Consider the following 18,589-nt stretch of genomic DNA (forward strand, 5'->3'; position numbering starts at 1 on the left):
TGAACCTGATGAGTCATAACTCTGCGATGTTTTTTTTCTTAACTGGTCTCCCAAAAGGCTGTTCTATGTGTTATTGATCTGATTTTTGGCTAGATTGTTGTTGATAGTGTTCAATTTGCACATAGAAGACAACGTGTGCGTGATATCACTTATATAACTCAGACGCTGAGAAGCATTATAAGGAAGTTTCATGAGGTCCAACACTGTGATGAGTAGTGAGATTTGATCAGTAACCGCATTTCAGAGTTACACTGTTAGGGCTCGCTAGCACTAATAAGTCAGCCACTTTCAAAACTTCCTTCAAAACACATATTTCTAACGGCTCTCATTGAAGGTTTATTTATATGTGAGATGCACGAATATAAAGAAGTAGGTTACATCTGTCTTCAACACTCACTCTCAGCTTTATTAGTGAGCCAGTCAAGCTGACAGAAATCACTATTGATTTTCAGTCTACCGTTGTACAAATTACCCCCAAAGAGAGCAGCACTAAATAAATAGAGAGAGATAATGACGTCGCAGAGAAAACAAAGAATACATCAGACAAGAAGGCGATAGTCCAAACTTCTCACCATAGTTTGCCACAGCCTTGCCTCCCTTCGCTTTTATCTCCTCCACCACCTTATCAGCAGCTGCAGAACTCTTTCCGCCCCCTTTAGTGTCTGCCCCAAGGTCATTCACTTTATTGCAACAAGAAGAAAAAGATTAGCAATAATGGGGTGAGTTCTGCAATTCTCCACAACTGATTAGGTAAAGAGAGAAGAGTCTAGCTAAGCTGATTTCCTTGTCAGAGTTCAAGGGCACGTTGGGTCCAGGCAGCAGGAAAAACAAATTATTTGGGGGAGGAGGGCAAATTTTTATGACAGCAACTGTGCAGTTTAAAAACAAAATATGGTAAATGCAATGGACATTTATTTATCAAGGTTGAATTCAGCTAGGCATGCAATGAGTCGACCTTCTTCTGTCCCAATAAAAGGTTTTGGTAACTCAGCTCTGCTTATGCCAAGATCCAATTTGATGGCTCTAAATGAAAGGTCTTTATGAATCACTGCATGTAATCTATTGGATTATTTTAATCATTAAGTGAATAAGAGACCACGCATTGCTTGGAGTGTACCTGCCACCCACTGCGAAATAATGAATGTGACTGAAAGCAAAAATAATGTATTTGAAAATGACTTTGTGTTTATTTTGAGATGTTGCATTTACTATTGATTGTGCAAGGCTGGTAACAATCCTCATTATTATGTCATAACAAAGTGCATAGTGCAAATATCAAGCTCATGTCATGTATATGATCAGTGCATCCCTACTTGAACCCAAAACTCAAAGTCATTTCTAACAGTAAGCCATGCAGGTGCCAAAATCTGTATGTATTAACTCATACTCTATTGTCATATATAAATAGATCAAGAATGCTCTTTTTCTTCATATGTTGTCTGCAGCAAGTTCTGTAGGAACCAATTCTACAGGAACTGATACTTGTATTGGATTGCTAAAAAAAAAAAAAAAAAGGATTGTGATTTTGAAATTTTGAATTTGAAATCATTTTCAGTCCGAAGCACAGAGAACAAAAATCTGAAATCCTGATGGCCAAATGTCAATAATATGGACACCAACATAGCTGACCTCCAAAGAGAAGAAAACACAAAATAAAAATGACGTTTCAAGGATTCTCTTTAGCAAGCATTTCATTATGTGGGCTATTATTGTATTTTTTTTCTCCCTTTATTTAACTGATGTACATATGTTTGATTTTTAACTTCTTGTTATTTTTTAATAATTATATTCCTTTTTTCTTGAGCTGTTGTAACAAAAAAAAAAATGTCTCCCATGGGGCTCAGTAAAGTTTATCTTTATCTTGAGGGCCAAAGTCTGATGCACTAACCAAATCATATCCACTACACCTGTTCACATGACTCCTGTAAAAATGAAGATCCTTTATTTACCTATAACAGCAGCTCCCCTTTCAGCAAAAGCCAAAGCATACTCTCTGCCAAGGCCTGCAGAAAGAAAGACAGGTTAGAAAAAAAGCTTAATGAAACTCTGCCATCAACCAGCTGCAGAGAGTATTTGTTGGATGTGCCCTTTGACACACTCACATGACTGAAAACTATTGCAGTGAATGCACTTTGACTCTTGTGTGCTTCCAAAGAAACACTGTGTCCAGAAGGTTCAGGGCACTCTGGTCTTGATTGTTTATGTACGTAACCTACTGTAACAGCTGTGACGTCAGTGCCGACGCCCTGCTTTTAACACCTGAGCTGCTAATATAACAACAAGAAAGACTCGTGCACAAAGTATTTCAATCAATAGGTTCGTAAAAATTGACTCGATCTTTCAAAATCTGCAGGTTAGCATTCAGAGCTAGTGTTTAGCAGCAAGGACAGCTCAGCTAAAGTCTCGTAATGTTTGCACGGCGAGTTTACCTCCTCCGGCCCCAGTGACAAGCACGACTCTTCCCTCGAAAGACAAAGACATTCCTGTGAAATGTTACTGTCTGGTTTCTGCACACTGAACACCACAGAGGCTAAAGAACAACACCAGCATCCAGCAAGGGTGAACTTCTACAAGTTCCACTTCCGCAGTTGTGAGGGGGGCAGTCTCAGCATCGACCAATCAGAACAAAGGAAACGAGGATTACCCCTCCCCTCCCCATCCAGAAGCTCCTTGTTTACATCACTGATGATATTTAGAAGTCTGCTTTGACCACAGCAATGCATATCGAAGAAGTGTTACTCCCAGTTTTTTTCCAATTTAATTCTAAAATGCTTCCACTGAGATCTTTTTGTGTTTTCATATTTTCTTCTGGGAACATTTCCTGTTTGGCTGCATCAAGAACTCAATACAAGAAAACCCAGACTTTATTATAAGTTTGATAATAAGCAGACTCTTTTCGTTGATATTTTTTCCATAACTTTCTATTTTTCTGTTTTAAAAAAAAAGTTTATGACGGCTCCTAATATCTGTCGTTTTAATTTAGTTTAAACGAGCAGCAGAGTAACTCTTTTTATAGTGTTTTGCTCATCATCCCTAATTACCCAACACATCATGTGCTTACCTTATTCGTAGTATTTATTAATTTATGGTCTGTATGTTTACACTTTTAAAGTAGGCTTACTCTTCCTTGTTGGAGATGCCTGTAATCATTTGATTTAGTTAATGTTTAATCTGCAGTGGTCAAATGTAATGTCAGCATAACTTTGATTCCTTCAGTAAGGATTATTCTTTTTTTCCGTGTCTCACTGTGAATTTTAAGCATAGGCTTTTTACTGGCTTGCCTAATTTGTTTGTAATTAATATAAAGCATATAACTGAGATATAAAGAAAAATGGTGGCATTATTTGTGTATTTAATCCTCTTAATCAACTAAAAATAATAACAGTTTTTACAGAGATAACAGAAATTGTTAACACTTTCTACTTTTGTACAGGCTGTTGTGGACTCCTATTACATCAACATAACTTGGCTTGTTTATCTTTTGTTGTGTTTTACATTCAATTCTTGATTCCATTTGTAGGCTATATTTGTTTTAAATGTTTTTTTTCCTAATGAGTGATTTTGAGCTATTTTCTTGTAGGTTCTTAAGGCTAATAATACTAGACTCATTTTTGTAAATATGCTTCTGTGAAAGATAGTCAACTTGCCTTGCATCTTTTGTAGAGGCTCTGGGGAGCAGGACTTATTCTCATGTTTTACAGTCAGTGCTATTATTAGGTTTACAAAATGGGGAGGTTGTTTAGTTATTTTAACACAACAACTACAAACCTTAAAACCAACACCCGGGAAACCTCTTCAACTGCGGCATGTCTGTGTGATGAAATAGCGACGAGAGAGAGAGAGAGAGAGAGAGAGAGAGAGAGAGAGATGGAGAGAGAGAGAGAGAGAGAGAGAGAGAGAGGGTGAGAGAGAGAGAGAGAGAGAGAGAGAGGGGAGAGAGAGAGAGAGAGAGAGAGCGCATCCTCTGCGCCCGCCGGACGTTGGTTCAGACTCTCCAAGGAGGCTGCGATGGAGACAGGATGAAACTGACGGGGTATTTTTGGGAGGAAAGTGCCCCTGGGGTGTCATTACCTGGCGGCTTTCCGGGGTGTATCATCACCAGAACCGTTTATTTAAGGAAAAAAATGGAGTGTATTTCAATTTTCTCAATGCCAGAGGATTATGGACCATTACAATAACGACCGGCGGTTTCACGGTTTGGATAACTGCCTCCGTACTCTGTTTTTCTTCTCCGTCGTTTTGAACCTTATTTACTCTTGTCAACACATTTTCTACGCAGACGTGTCAAACATTTCTCTCTCTTAAAATGTTGAATTTAGCGCTTCCCGGACGTGAAGGATATTCGTGGCACGTCATTTTTTGTTTGTTTTTGGACATGAGGGTGTAAGGTGCACAAACCTGTGGACGGAGACAGTATGATACAATATCTTGACATAAGCGTTATTTTCTGTGTTACGCTCTATTGCGCATGCCTAGTGGTAGATACAGAACGCTGCCCGACGCCACTTCACTCCGTCCTGGCCGTGATGTAGGAGCAAAAGTGAAGGGAGCCGAGGACTAAATAATGCGTTGGCAAAGTGGCAGCGTGGCAACTAAAGGATTCGTCTTTAGGTCCTTCGCAAAACGAGATTGTGCCATAAACTGAAGAATGTCAGGGACACCAAATGCAGAGGCTGAAGGAGTAGTCTCCAAAGTGCAAGTGAAAAAGGAGATCAAGACAATCGTGGAGAATTTGGAAACCATCCTGGGAGACCTCAAGGATGTAGCCAAAGAGCTCAAAGAGGTAAATGAACAGGAAACACCATTGCGCGTATGGCACACGTGTTTTGTGATTTCTAGCACTTTCTATGCAACCTTGTCTGAGAAGACATGGGAGGCATGTGCCCACCTCACTGGGGCCCGAAAAAGACACACACACACACACACACACACACACACACACACACACACACACACACTCAGTCACACTCAGTCACACACATATAGCCATGCAACCTCCCCTGCACACTAATATATGTGATCATCATCAACCAACATGAGAGACATTTGGCACAGGAGGATGTGGGGTGTGAAAGGACAGGACAGCCTCTTCACCCTGACTCACACAGGCTTCAGTGAAAGTGAGAAAAATGTAATCACAATTAATATTTCATGGACAAGTTGGTTCAACCAGGAGAGCACTTTTGCATCCCGTTTCATCATCTAAATGCTGACTGTTGTTTGCTTGGAATTAATAGAACAGTTGTCTTCCCCCTTCACTCTTCATCTCTCTCAATCTCTCGTGGTGGCTCGCTCTTTATCGTCAACTCTCATTGTCTTTCGCCACATGTCTGCATTTATCTCAGCCAATCATCTTCATCCTTTCTTTATCTCTTGTTGTCTGCCGGCTTTCCCCCTTCTCTCCACGGAAGCCTTAAGATCAAAACTCTCAGAGCTGTCAGATTCAAATCTCAGACAGGAGTGTTGAATGAGCGTCAGGAGGATCTCTGAAGGATTTTGGGATTATGTGGAAAAACCTCCTGTTTTTATTTTTTATTTTTTATTTTTTATTTACAGCAGATTGTTCTGCTTCTGTGCGGGGACATATTTTCTTCACCGCATGTTGCTGCTTAAAATCAGTGTTTCCTCTCATGCCAATCACTGAGTCCCCTGCTGCCACCCCAGTCGTACTAACCTGCAGTCTTACCTATTCTTATTTTTACATTTCTCTAGCAGCCACACACCAGGCACTTGACCTGCTGTGCTCAACCTCTCACCATAACATGACAGGCTGTCAGTCTCCAGAAAACCTACAGTATTGCTCACAGGGTCTAGTTCTTACATTATGGATGGGTTGTCCACACAGCATCTGTCTTCTTCTGCCTCTACGCTTTCTTTTCTCCCATGTCTCTTAACTTGATCTGAATTAGACCTCTTTTGTGTTTTACAGCCATTTACATTGTCTCAGAGCGAGCCGCAGAGATTAATGGGAACATGAAGGACGTGTAATCTGCCTATTGTGATTTTCTGTGATGTGCCCCCTTTTTCTTTTTTTCTTTTTTACAGGAAGTTGTGTAGAGGATCAGTTTCTCTGACGCTGCACACACTAAACGCATACCTCAAGGGGGTTCCATTATCAAAGCCGGTGTTTGGGGTATAATCCATTTGAAATGCAGTTATCTGTTATAACTCACAGACAGGGCTGGAACCGAGCCTGGCTGTGAGGAGTGACCCTGCCCAGATGCTTGGCACCGACTCTGTCGCTGCCTGGCCTACAGCAGAGGCTGCACACTGGGATACAGATATAACTTGTGTGTGTGTGTGTGTGTGTGTGTGTGTGTGTGTGTGTGTGTGTGTGTGTGTGTGTGTGTGTCACAGTAAACTATCCATTTAAAGACTGGATGGAGAGTTTAGCTCCATTGCATTTTCTGCCCAAAACTTCTATCTTTTGCTTTATCTCACCTTCCCAGTCACTTCTTCCCCGCTCTCAGTTTCTCTCCACACCCATCATCTTCATTTCTTCCTTTTTTTCTCCACACACTGTTTGGACAAGCTTTTCAACCCCTTGGAGGATAGCAGTGCGGGGTTTTACGGTGGGCTAATGTACAGGATACATTAAAAAGGCCATCACCGATTCAGAAAATGAACACGAGAACATTGTGATGTCATAATTATTTCATGACATACATTCACTCTCATTTCTGGTGACCTTTTCTCACTCTTATTGGAAGTGTTTTTCAGCTATGATAAAAATGGACTTAGGCATGCTCAGCTCTACTTATATCCGACATTCTTTGGGCTCACTGTGTGCTGGATCCTCTGTAGTCAGGCGGCCAGTAATAAAATGTCCAACTGCACTTCAGTTCTGGGCATGGAGGCAATAATAACTCCACCCTGGGAAGAAAACCTTCTCCAAAGGGAATGTTTTTGGATAGGTCTCTCAAAATAGCTGAAAGAACATGGACATTTTTATCACTTATTATTTCCCAGCAGAGTAACTTAGATCTATGTCTGTTGTGTTTGTTAAACTTATTTTTTTAAATAATTAAATTAGATCCCTGCTTGGCTTCTGCTATTTTTTACATAATGTGAAATCATAACTATTTCAGCTATATTGTTGTAGCACTGCAAGCATAAATGAATGGTAGAGTAACTTTCTCCACTGATGTGTTCTGTAGTCGTTCCTTTCTCGCTCTGAGATTGCTGCATTTTTATGTGAATATGCATCAAATACAGGTAAGCATCATACTGTGAAATAATGTGTGTTTGTTGATTTACATGCTATGAGAGTGTATGCCAAAGTACAGCATACTTTTTGTACTGTCTCAGCTGTCTCCTTACAACTATTTCCAGTCTTGTTTTCTGCCTTTGGCTCAGTGGAAAACAAAACAAATTCCTGCTCCAAAAGTTCTTTAATATTTGCCTATGCAAGCTGTGAAAACACATTTCCTCTTGGAAGACAAAGGACATATCTTTGGATCTAAATATCATCTTTGTAACCAGATTCCTGAGACAAAATCTCATTGTCAATTCCACGGCACTGAGCAGAGCTTTTCTTCCATTTTCTCTTTATTGCAACTCCGTTATTATCCATTTTATGACCTGCAGTGAGCTGTATTCACAAATGACCTTATAGTTCAAGTTTGCAGATTCATTCAAAAAACTCAACCAGAGCTCTGTTTGGGTCATCGCTTTGCCAGAAATATTCACATTTCTCTGTCACAGTGTATTTCTTATGCTCTGTCTCTTTTTACTCCCTGGCACAAAGGGTAAATTATTGCACCGCTGCAACTGATTGTGTTTGCTCCTTAATGAGGTGTTTTTTGTTTTTTTTTAGAGTTGATTTCTGATTAGATGTTTCTTATCCGCTGCTCTTTTAAAAATGTCTTTTCTTTACCTCTCTGTCATACCAAGGTTTATTTCTTGGAATTCATTCATGCCATGATGAATTGTTTCCTGCTCTCTTTCTGAAGAACTTCTCACTCTTCCCTCTTATAGAATTCACGTCAGTGTCATACTGTATGAATCACTCTCTGAATGTTGAGTTGTACTTGACTTTTGCCGTATTTGCATGACTCTTCTTGATCTCCGACTTCCTCATTTTCTGCGGAATATAACAAGCACTTGTGCTGTTTTTATAAAAAGGAGATTGACAGTCTTTATTTTTCATATCTGCCTTTTTCTATTTGAAGTCGTTCAAATCTTCAGCATGCAGCCAAATTCAGTTTGAGCTTTTATATGATTGTGATTTGTACTCCTTGTGATTGATTTGTCAGCTACTCTCTCTTCTCTTATGCAGAGGGTGTATTGTTTATCAGTTCCTGACACTGGTTTTTGTAACATCACTGACAGTTTGGCTTACAGAATAAGGTTGGTTTCCTTCCTTGTAGTATATCACTTAAATCAGAGTCTGGCAGGCTCATAGGAGTCTGGCAGGCTCATGGGTGTTCCCATAAATTTTTGCGATATTTCTTTTCTCCCTGGTCTGGTTGTCATAGAGATATCTCTCTTAACCTTAAATATCGTTAATCAAACTCTTAAATCAAAGTGTAGCTTCCCTAAATTTCATACAATTGAGTCCTCAGTTCAGTCTATATGCACTTGATGAAACAAAGACATCAGCTCCTTACAAGAAGGTATTTTTCAGCTACCGCTTTTTGCCCTACACGTTTTAATCCAGGTCATCATTCTTTTCTCAGTAGCCTGCTGCCACAATGTTTTCATTGCCTGACATAGCTTTAGGTGATATTTCTTCCCCTCGTGGCAGATTGTTTATTCTTCCTGACCTCCGCTGTCACTGTAACATTTCCTCTTCTTGTCTCCAGGTTGTTCATGACATCGACACCCTGACTGGCGACCTGCAGCTGGAAGAGGACGGACTGACAGACAGCTCCAAGACGGACACGCTCAACTCCAGCTCGAGCTCCACCACCACTACTACCACCGCTTCCAGCCTGGAGAAGATGAAGCTCTTCCCTGATGACTGTATCTTCAAACTACCTGCACCCATCGCCCCGGCCCCGGTCCACCCTCATGCAGTCCTGACTGTACTCAAGAAACCCCACCCTCCCCTACCCCCACCCAGACTCACCCCGCTGAGGGCCGAGGAGCACAACATTAAGAATCTGCCTCATCCAACATTAGTGTTGTCAGGGAATATATCCAAGGCTGCCGGGTCTGTAATGAGGAATGGCGGCGTTTTTCCGTTGAAACCAAACAGGGATTTATTCTCCTCCACGCCATGTTTCATTTCTAATGACGGAATCTCTGAGTCGGGTCTTGTACCTACATTACCCAGACCCATGCCTCTTCTGCGCCACGAAAAGAACAAATGCCCCAAGGCCCCTGGCAGGGAATCTCGTGAAAGGGAACGTGTGCGTTTTAGTGAGAAGGTCCAGTACCACGGCTATTGCCCAGACTGTGACCTTCAATATGACGTGGACGACACAGAACTTCACATACAGGCCGAGCTCAACGACTTGAGGCTCAGTCCAGTGCACTGCTGCTCTTCTTCCCCTCCTCCTCCATCTCACGCTCTTCCTCATGAACTGATGTTGGAAAACGGGGGCCTCCCAATGAGCCACAGTTTCCCCCCAACAACGAACACTCCTCTGCCTTGTGTGCCTCCTCACCCGCCTTCCCTAAAGCCCCAGAAAACAATCCTTCGTAAATCAACCACTACCACGGTTTGACGCAGAACCACTTGTTCCGTCTACCTTAAACATTTTTGAATCATTCATAGTGTTTTCCACTTTATGAGTGCTTTCTACTCCAGCTGAACTTTGGATTTCCAAACAGAGGGGGAAGAGTTGGAAAATAGGAAACAAAAGGATGGATAAAAAAGAATGAAACAGAGACAAAGCCATCGCAGCGGGCACTGAGAAGAACACAGGGAGATCGAGAAGAAGCGGTAAGTGTTTGTGTGTATATGAGTGTGTTTCTCATGTAGGGCAAGGGAGGATGAAGTGGAGCATTTCCATGTGTGTCCTGACGCATATTTGTGAGTATGTGTGGATAGTTTGTTTGTGTACTGGGTGTACGCACGTGTTTATATTTGAGGACGCATTAGCAGGCGTATGTGTTCAGAGTGTGATGTTGGCAGTGAGCATTCACGGGAAAATGTTTGGGGACCTAAAAAAGTTCCAGAGAGACTGCTGACGACACTTAAACTAAATCGTATGTGCCTGTCTGGCAGCTCGCGGTGCTAACGAGTTTCAAATTTCGGAAATTCTTTCAGCGTAGCCTCTAATTTATTCATGTCCTTCTGGATGAAACAAGAAAACCCGCTTCCCTCAGATTTCATCAAAAGCCCTAAAGATCTCCCCCCATACACTGACACCTACATCTTCAAGAGTAGCTCTCCCAACACTAACACATTTGCATGAATCAAGTCACTGCAGACACATTGTGACACGGTTACCTTGTCAAGATGAACAATTAGGGTCAAGAGATTGTCAAGTGGGTTCGTACTTAGTCTTCCTTCATCACTTAGCTGACTTGTGAAAGAATCAGAATGAAAAATGAGAGAAGAGTGCCGGTGTCGGCAGAGAGCGAGAAGTCTAGTCTGAAAAAGAAAATGCCATTTTGACAGAGGTAAAAAAAAATCAGCTATTTCTAATTGAAATTATTTTATATTTCAATTTCTAATAAACGTCATGTAAACCAACTCAATTCCCATTTCTGTAGAACCCCCTGTTTCATTTACTGTTACATCGACGAGACTAAACGGACAGTAAGCTGATCATTTAGGCAGTAATGTAATGTAAGTCTTTATTTCCTTAGGATGGCTGTAAATCAGTGAAATGTCACACCTGCTCAGTATATGTGAGAAGTTGTAGTCTCCACTTCATTGGCTCTTATTAAGAGGCACATGTAATAAAAGCTGTGTCCTCTGTTCGTGCGACCGCAAATTTCAAAATACGTCTGGGAGTATATTTGAAATGCGTGTCCAAGAATCTGCAATTACTTGTATGCGTGCTTCTGTGCACGTGTCTGCGTTTGTGCATTCATAGGTGTGTGTAAAAGCACATGTCAGTTTGGCAGACTTGGGGAGACAGCATACCCTGGAGTAAAATGAGAATAGTAGCACCTTCCTCCCAGCTATGCCCTTAATTAGCTGCATGAGACTACCAAAGATAACAGTACTGCTTCAGATAGCTTTGTACCAACACTAGCTTTTAAAGCTGTGAGCTGCTGCTGCTGCTGCTGCTGCTGCTGCTGATGCTTCTGTTACTGCACCCTTTTTCTGGGATAAAAACAGGGAATAAAAATGGAGAATAGATATATTTTTGTGTGTGTGTGTGTGTATTTAGCGTTGTTGGGATGAGAAGCTTAGAGGTTCAGGCTGAGAAAATGAGGGTATAAAATAGCACTCACTTATGACTAAATCCAATGGATGACCTTGCTGGCCTTATGCATCTAAAATCGGCGTCTGGATTAGGGATCAGCGGATATTCAGCCATGAGAAAAATGAGAAAGAGAGTTAGGAGCTCAGAGAAGAGAGAGAGGGGGGGGGGGGGGACAAGAGGACGATGCAGGAAAGCAGAGACAGAGGAACTGTAATGCGGTGGAGACTGAAGCTGATTTGACTGTATTGTGTTTCTTGCTTTTTGGGGCTGCATGGTTTGTCCCCAAGATGATTGCTTTCAGTGTAGAACATTCCTGTATTTACTGTGTATTAATGAATCCAATGGAGTCTGACAGCAGCATGATCACATACACACTCTCGCTCTCTTTCTCTCTCTCTCTCTCTCTCACATAAACACAAACACACTCAGCCTGAGCAGAATGGAGTGCAGCCAGTATCATCGATAGACGCAGCTTATAAGGGCTTTTGCTGTAGTGCACTATGCAATCGACCGAGGACATTGACACAGTGGCATTGTTTGATTAAGTGAGCACATTGAAAAGTAAAGGCATTCACTCTTTTTTTTTTCTCCCCTTTGCATATTCATGTCGTTTATTTTTTTAGCATAGCTTTTGAGGTCTTCGGAAAAAATAAGATCAAACACATACAGTAAGATCCCCTCTTTGTTTCTACGTACAAACATCACTGTGCTCTTGCTAACTTCAGTGTTTCTGTGCCTACGTTTTGTTTTTATTAAAAAATAATCCCCTCCGGACTGTTAGATTTGTCGTCTGTAAGAATCATTTTAATGGCTTTCGTTCACCAGCCACCACAACAGTAAATCTAAAACACACAACAACAACAACAAAAAAAAAACACCTTTATGATGTACACAGGTTACAACACAGGCTACGAGAACCAACGTTGATTTAAAAGCTTTGAAATCAGGGTGACACATGCCGATACGCGTCGGATCAAATAAAAGTTAATAATCTTCATACTGCAATTATTGCTGGAGCTTTTTGACCTTGTCAAGCCTTCACTCTCCAGGCATCTTGATATTTGGTTAAGTTGTGCCAGAAAATCTCACTCTGCACTTTCTGAGCTATCAGAGCTGTGTTTACATTTCCTCTTTCCAACCTTTAGAGGCATTCATGAAAAAAATGCCAGAGGACCTGAACAGAAGCAGCTGTACTAGAACTTTTACTTCATAAAAGATGTTCTTACTCAGGAACATTAAGCAGAGTTGCCAGAGCTAGGACCGACAGTATATAGAGGCTACTTCCTCATCACAGCATTGTGTTGGCCCTTTACAACATGTCCTCCCCACTCTCCCCACCCTACCCAACTCTCTCCACCCACACTTTTCAACTTCTTTCTTCCGTCCTATCAAACAAAGGCAAAGGGCCATAAAAAGCCTTGAAAAAAAGAATCTGGAAAATGTCTAATCTTACCAGAAGGATCAGACATTGCCAGCTGTAAATGGGCATATATTGCATATTTCATATTTTGAAGACACATTACTGCTGGTACATAATAAAAGTATTAACGATTCAAGCTCTATTCGTGACAGGTATTGTTGCGCTCAAACAATAAATGTCAAGTCACATTCTGTCACATCCTTCTTAATCTTAACAAGGTCAAAGAAGTTTAAACTATTTATCAGCCGTTTCTAATGTGTGGAGAGGGTTATTCGACAAAAGAACACACTGATGTGTGTGCATTTCCGGTGCCCACGGTGAGAAGTGGAAGAACAATTTTGACATTTGCCCAGGCTGACAAAATCACACTGTGAAAATGTGCCCCTGTGATGTGGATACAGGGGTATTTGTTTGTTAAATCCATGACTTGTTATCTGATTGTTTAGCGCTCCTCTGACCACAGGGTGTAGGAGTTCTTCTCTGTTTTGGTAATGGCTATCTGAGCTCCAGGGCTCCAGGCTGCAGAATAAAGTTGTAATGGGCAGGGAGGAGGTGGATCTTCACCGCCTCCATCATGAGTCAGAACTGACTCAATTGTACTGACCTACTCCCTACAGCTCAAAGCTCTAGTTCAGAGCCCACCTCCCTCTCTCTCTCTCTCTCTCTCTCCCTCTCTTCCTGTCCTGCTCCCTATGACTTGCACTCTCTCACCCTATCTTAATTTCTTTCTCTTCCCCTCCCTTTCGGATGATGCTTAACTCCCACTCGGCAGCAGCTGTATGCATAACAATCGCTCTGTGCACATGTATCTCTATGTACATGTGGGTGGGGTTTCTATTAATAAAACACATCTGACACGTACACCAAACACCTTTGGCAACGTTTCCATTCGTATCTTTGATCTATCACTGTCTTGTTTTTCTTTCCGGATCTCCAGCATCTGTCACTTCTTACCTTTGAATCACAAACGACCTTCTGGGAGCGATAAAAATCTACACCTGTTTGTTATGCACCTGCTGATGTGTGATTGTGTGTGCAGCGTCTCGATTTAAAGCTTTAGTGTTTTACGTTTTGACTGACGTCACTCGTGCGACACCTCATTTCATTGGGTTAATAAGGAAACCTGCTGCTTCCATAATTAATTCTAAACCTCCCCGAGCTGAATACTTGGAGTGATTGATAGTTTGTAAATGTAAACCTGTTGCTCTGATTTGTTGTCCTATTATAACACAATACTCATGTGTGTGCTAATAGTGCTTCTCCTGACTGTATTGTCTTAATCCCATTTCCCAACCTGGCAAGTGCACGCCGTGCAATAAAACCTTGATAAATGTGTCAGAGTGAGACACACATTTTGTCAGTGAATATTAATTAGCTGTTGTTCCTCAGTCTGATTGTTGGTGATGATAGTCTGCCAAAAGACACAGTTGTCTATTTACTCATCCCCATTCTGCATGCATCATTTAATTTAATTTTGGTTTCCCTCAATCCACTAACTTTCATTATGATCATTGAAAATGACAACGTTACAGGGAGAGCATTAAACAAAACAAAAGCCAAATAACTATGGCGTCCCGTGCCAGAGGCATTACATCTGTAATGGAGATATTGTATGCTAAATTCATTAGAATACAAAATAGATATGACCTACATTCCCAAACATCAGAGCATTCAAAAGTAGATCTGGTGCTCACTGGGCATGGATACTGGCTTGTCCTCTTTATCTGTGACTCAGGCAAAGTCATGATGTGGGAAAGTGTGTGGGCATGTGTGTGTGTATGTTCTTGGCATAATGTGTGTGTGCACGCTCAGACGCATACATTTTAATGTAAAAGGGGAAAACGTGCATGTTTTTAAATGTGTATGCGAGTGTAAGAAGGCATGCAGCCATGTGTGTGGGGAGACTGCTCAGTGAAACTTGGCATGCTTTTTGGGGTGAAGCAAACTTAATCTGAAGATTTCATGCTTGTTTGGAGTTTAAAGTTAGAGGCATCAGCTGCACCTTACACAGGGAAGGTACACAACTCAACAACTCACAACTGGATTTGTACATTAAGAGCCACGGCGGCCCAGATGGGGTCTTCTGCTCATTGAACCACTCCAGTCCAGACCTGACTGAAAAGATGGCAGCTGTTTAAGGAGGGACTCGAGGTTCTGAGATGTTTTTTATTTAACCCATAGAGGATAAAGGGTCAGACTGTTCAGCCCTGTTTCATGACTTGTGTAAAAGTATCTGGATGGTTTTCTGTGTGCAATGATACCTATATGTTTTTGATTTTGCTCAGTAAAAATCACCTCACTGTGCTGTTTCAGTTTTTTTTCTCCTCTGTACATTCAGATTCTCAAACTTATGTTCTTCCTCTTTTTCCTCTGCAGGGCCCATTGAGATACAAGAGAAGGGACGCTTGTTTCATACACCTTTCGGCCCTGGTTGATTTGAGGTGGGAGGACCCGGAGCGGTGGCCAATCATCCACCTTTTTTTATTTATTTTTTTACACAAAGCATAAATAACTCTCAGCCACCAGGAGATCATCCAAACAAATTCCTATTTTGACTTTGAGCGCTGAGTGCTTTAGTGTGCAGGAGCAATGTTACTGTGAATCTAGTTTAGGAGAAAGGGCAGTCACTAAGTGTAAGAACATACAGTTAGGAGATATTAAGAGTTGTGGAGGTGATATTTTTGTTTCATAAAAATCATTGAATTAATGATTGGAATGCTGCTGAAACCCTATCATCAAAAGTAAAGAGGCACGTTTAGGTGGAGGTAGAGGATGGGGTGAAATGAAGTCAGCCAGTATTTCATTGATGTCTTTTGCTCTGTGCATACTCAGATGGAAATCAATAGCTCCACTCAACCAATGGAATTTGCCTTTTAAGAATTGTAATTGTTTGTGTCTGGAGAGCCCGCCAGCTCTGCCTGGGAGCAACATGCTGCTCTGCTGGACTACAGATAAGGAGAAAACAATACATTGTGCCATACGCACAATAACAGTCTTTTTTTTTTTCTTTTTCTGAAAGACTAATGGTTTGAAATGAATGGTGATGTGGTCACTGATCTGTGTCCAGACATTATCTCCATCATACATCAAAATCTTTGTGCTCAACTGGCGACATGCAAGCTATGTATTGTTTTTTGTTTTTTTTTGTTTTTTTTTGCAGAGATACAGTACAGTGGCATAGTTACAGCTTTAAAGGGTCATTGAAGAAGTAATAATTTGCATCAAATTTTCTTTGTATACAAACACATATGTACATGTTTGATATCTCTATATTTCAGGCATTTTTATACAGAGACTTTAACATTTAAAGAGATGATATTTTTGATATTGTGTTGGATAACTGAGGTATCTTGACGAAAGCTGACATTCCTTAGAAGTACTTTGTTTTCAGCAGGGCATAGCAGGATGAGTTATTTATCTGAATATTAAAGGGATGGTGCCCCTGAAGTCCCAAAAATAAAAATAAAAATAAGACAAATCTGTGCACAAGTTAATATCTTGTGTACACAAAATAATTATCTTGTGCGCAAAAGTTAGATTATTACTTGTGAGAACATCATAAATTCCTCGTGTGCACAATATATTGTGTTGTGTGCGAAAGATGTTCATGTTGTGCGCGCACCTTCTTTTCTTTTACTTTTTGGGATTTCATGGGATGGTGTTTGTAGGGATGAAAAATAAGTGCTCGAGTATTATCACTTTCAAGAACTTTGCAGAGTGGGCCGTGTTGTGAGAAAGAAACTGTAAAGCGAAGGAGATAAAAGGCGTTAACCAAATACCTAGTTGTGCTTTATCAGACAGAGAGGCATGGAACTGAATGAACGCACGACTGACTCTTCACTTTGTCCTGCCATCACTGTGTTTTTCTATGCATTTCCGTGGAGAGGCTGCCTTTTTTTGAGGCTCCAACATGCAGGTAGCTGTGCTCTCCTTGATACACAGTTAAGAAGTATCCCATGTTAATTCCTCAAATGATGTCGGTCAGGTTATTTCTGGAGCCACTACTTGGCAAATATCCTGAGTTTTATAATATTGCTTAGGACAATGAATAATTGGTAATAAGAAAAATGTCATATTGTTTTAGTGAAGCACTTGTCAAACCCAGAGTCAACATGACAAATGGAGAAAAAACAAATATAAAGGGCAGAATATTAATCTATGTAGGGGAACACATTTCCATAGGGCATTTTTGGATCAATAAAAGGGTGAGAAATAAATAAAGAAATACACACAGCCTCTCTCCACATTCAGACTGGAGGCACCACACTTGTAAACTCCACTTCCTTGTTCTCACTGGACACAGAAACTGAATTCATTAACAAACAAAAAAAAATTCTAGATCAAATAAGAATCAGTTTTTAAGGTGACTGGAATGTCAGTGGTATTCTGTTGTGTGTCCACAAACTGTTGGAAAATAACCTGTGAGAAGTAAATACCTAACACTTGATGTCTGTGTGTCTGTGTAGATTTTATGTGCTGCACAATCATTTCAGTAAGTGTTTATTTCCGAATGTTTTATTACAACCAGAGCTCTTAAAATTCATCTTTCAGAACATCACTGCTCTGAACTGGGTGTCATACAGGAAATTAAACGGACTGCAAATGGTCACCCTTAATCACAGTGATACCGAAAAGCTGGTGTGAGCGAACTTTTCAGAAAGAAAAATACATTCAGTGGCCCCAGCAGCTGCATCGGTTAATTGAAGATTAGTGTGATGAGATAGCTGGCTGGCAGTGCTAAAGACCTTCGATAAGATATTCTAATGAATTCATAATGGCTTGTCAGGCATTCTAACATAGGCTAAACTCAGCCGTTCAATGCTATAAAAATGAAGGACGGGGTTACAGTAACAGGGCAGTGGTGGCCAAGAGGACAGAGTACCGAGACTGGAAAGTCAAAACATCAAACCCATGAACTGGAACATCTGCATAGGGAAAGTACATGCTTTAGTCTTTGCTGTGGTACCTTTGAGCAAGGCATGAAAAGTAGAAAAAGACTGTGGTTGAGCAGGATAGCTGTAAGCAAGTCAGAAAAACAAAATAGGCTATATTGGTTTTTTTTAAAGGTTTATCTTTGGGCTTTCTTATGCCTTTATTTAGAGAGGACAGTGGATAGAGGCGGACATCAGGGAGAGTGAGAGTGGGGAATGACATGTGAGGAAAGGAACCAAATGTCTGATTTTGAATCCAGGGCGCCCGCTTGGAGGACTGTTAGCTCAGTACATGGGCTGCACACACTAACCACTAGGCTACCGGCGCCCCAAAACAAAATATTTTATGACCAATTAACCACAACTTTTTTTTAATAATTGGCACCATTGCTGATGTATTTTTTCCCCCCAAAGCAGCATTAAAGGAAACAAAACATTCATTTGTAATATAATTAATGTATTAGTGGAATTCATCCAATTCTTTGAATGAGCTTCTTTGACCATTAAGGAGCTGAGTTACCATGGTGAACAGAATTATAAACTCAAACTCAAACGCTTGCTCTTTGTGGTGTTTCTGTAGTTTTCACCTTAGACTTTAAAATGCTGTTGTTCATCCTGCAGATGGAAAAATGATGTCCAAATGATGTCCGTCACTTTCTGCCACAGCAGATTCAATATAAAAAAATCTCCTTTCAAAAATATGATATATTGAGGAAGTCTGTGACATTGGTGCAGAGCTTCTCTGTTTTCAATATTATCCAGCATGCTGGGGTAAGCACAATGGTTTCACAGTACATTAAGTATGCAGTGTGTAGCTTTATTAAAGGAATATGCAGAAAAATATGCTCAAAATAAAAATCAGACTATCTACAAATACTTTAAATATCAAAGCATCAGGATAAAAACATAGG

General features: G+C 40.8%; 2 protein-coding genes across 2 annotated transcripts in view; one reads left to right on the forward strand and one right to left on the reverse strand.

The window, feature by feature from the left end:
* hsd17b4 (hydroxysteroid (17-beta) dehydrogenase 4) overlaps positions 1–2,587 on the reverse strand; it is a 28,522-nt gene extending 25,935 nt beyond the window's left edge. Inside the window, exons 1-3 of the mRNA XM_065949623.1 lie at positions 2,430–2,587; positions 1,950–2,003; positions 573–680 (exon numbers count right to left, since the gene is read on the reverse strand). Coding sequence (XP_065805695.1) covers positions 573–680; positions 1,950–2,003; positions 2,430–2,481 — 214 coding nt within the window. The 5' untranslated portion in view covers positions 2,482–2,587. The remainder of the gene's footprint in view (positions 1–572; positions 681–1,949; positions 2,004–2,429) is intronic.
* Positions 2,588–3,959: 1,372 nt separating this feature from the next.
* On the forward strand, positions 3,960–17,194 carry prr16 (proline rich 16). The gene is made up of 3 exons (XM_020630434.3): positions 3,960–4,783; positions 8,805–9,889; positions 15,124–17,194. Exons 1-2 carry the CDS (start codon positions 4,649–4,651, stop codon positions 9,669–9,671), a joined length of 1,002 nt encoding a protein of 333 aa, XP_020486090.2. The 5' UTR covers positions 3,960–4,648; the 3' UTR covers positions 9,672–9,889; positions 15,124–17,194.
* Positions 17,195–18,589: the final 1,395 nt, after the last annotated feature.

The sequence above is a fragment of the Labrus bergylta genome, chromosome 2 (genome assembly GCF_963930695.1).
Source record: "Labrus bergylta chromosome 2, fLabBer1.1, whole genome shotgun sequence".
Lineage (NCBI taxonomy): Eukaryota > Metazoa > Chordata > Actinopteri > Labriformes > Labridae > Labrus > Labrus bergylta.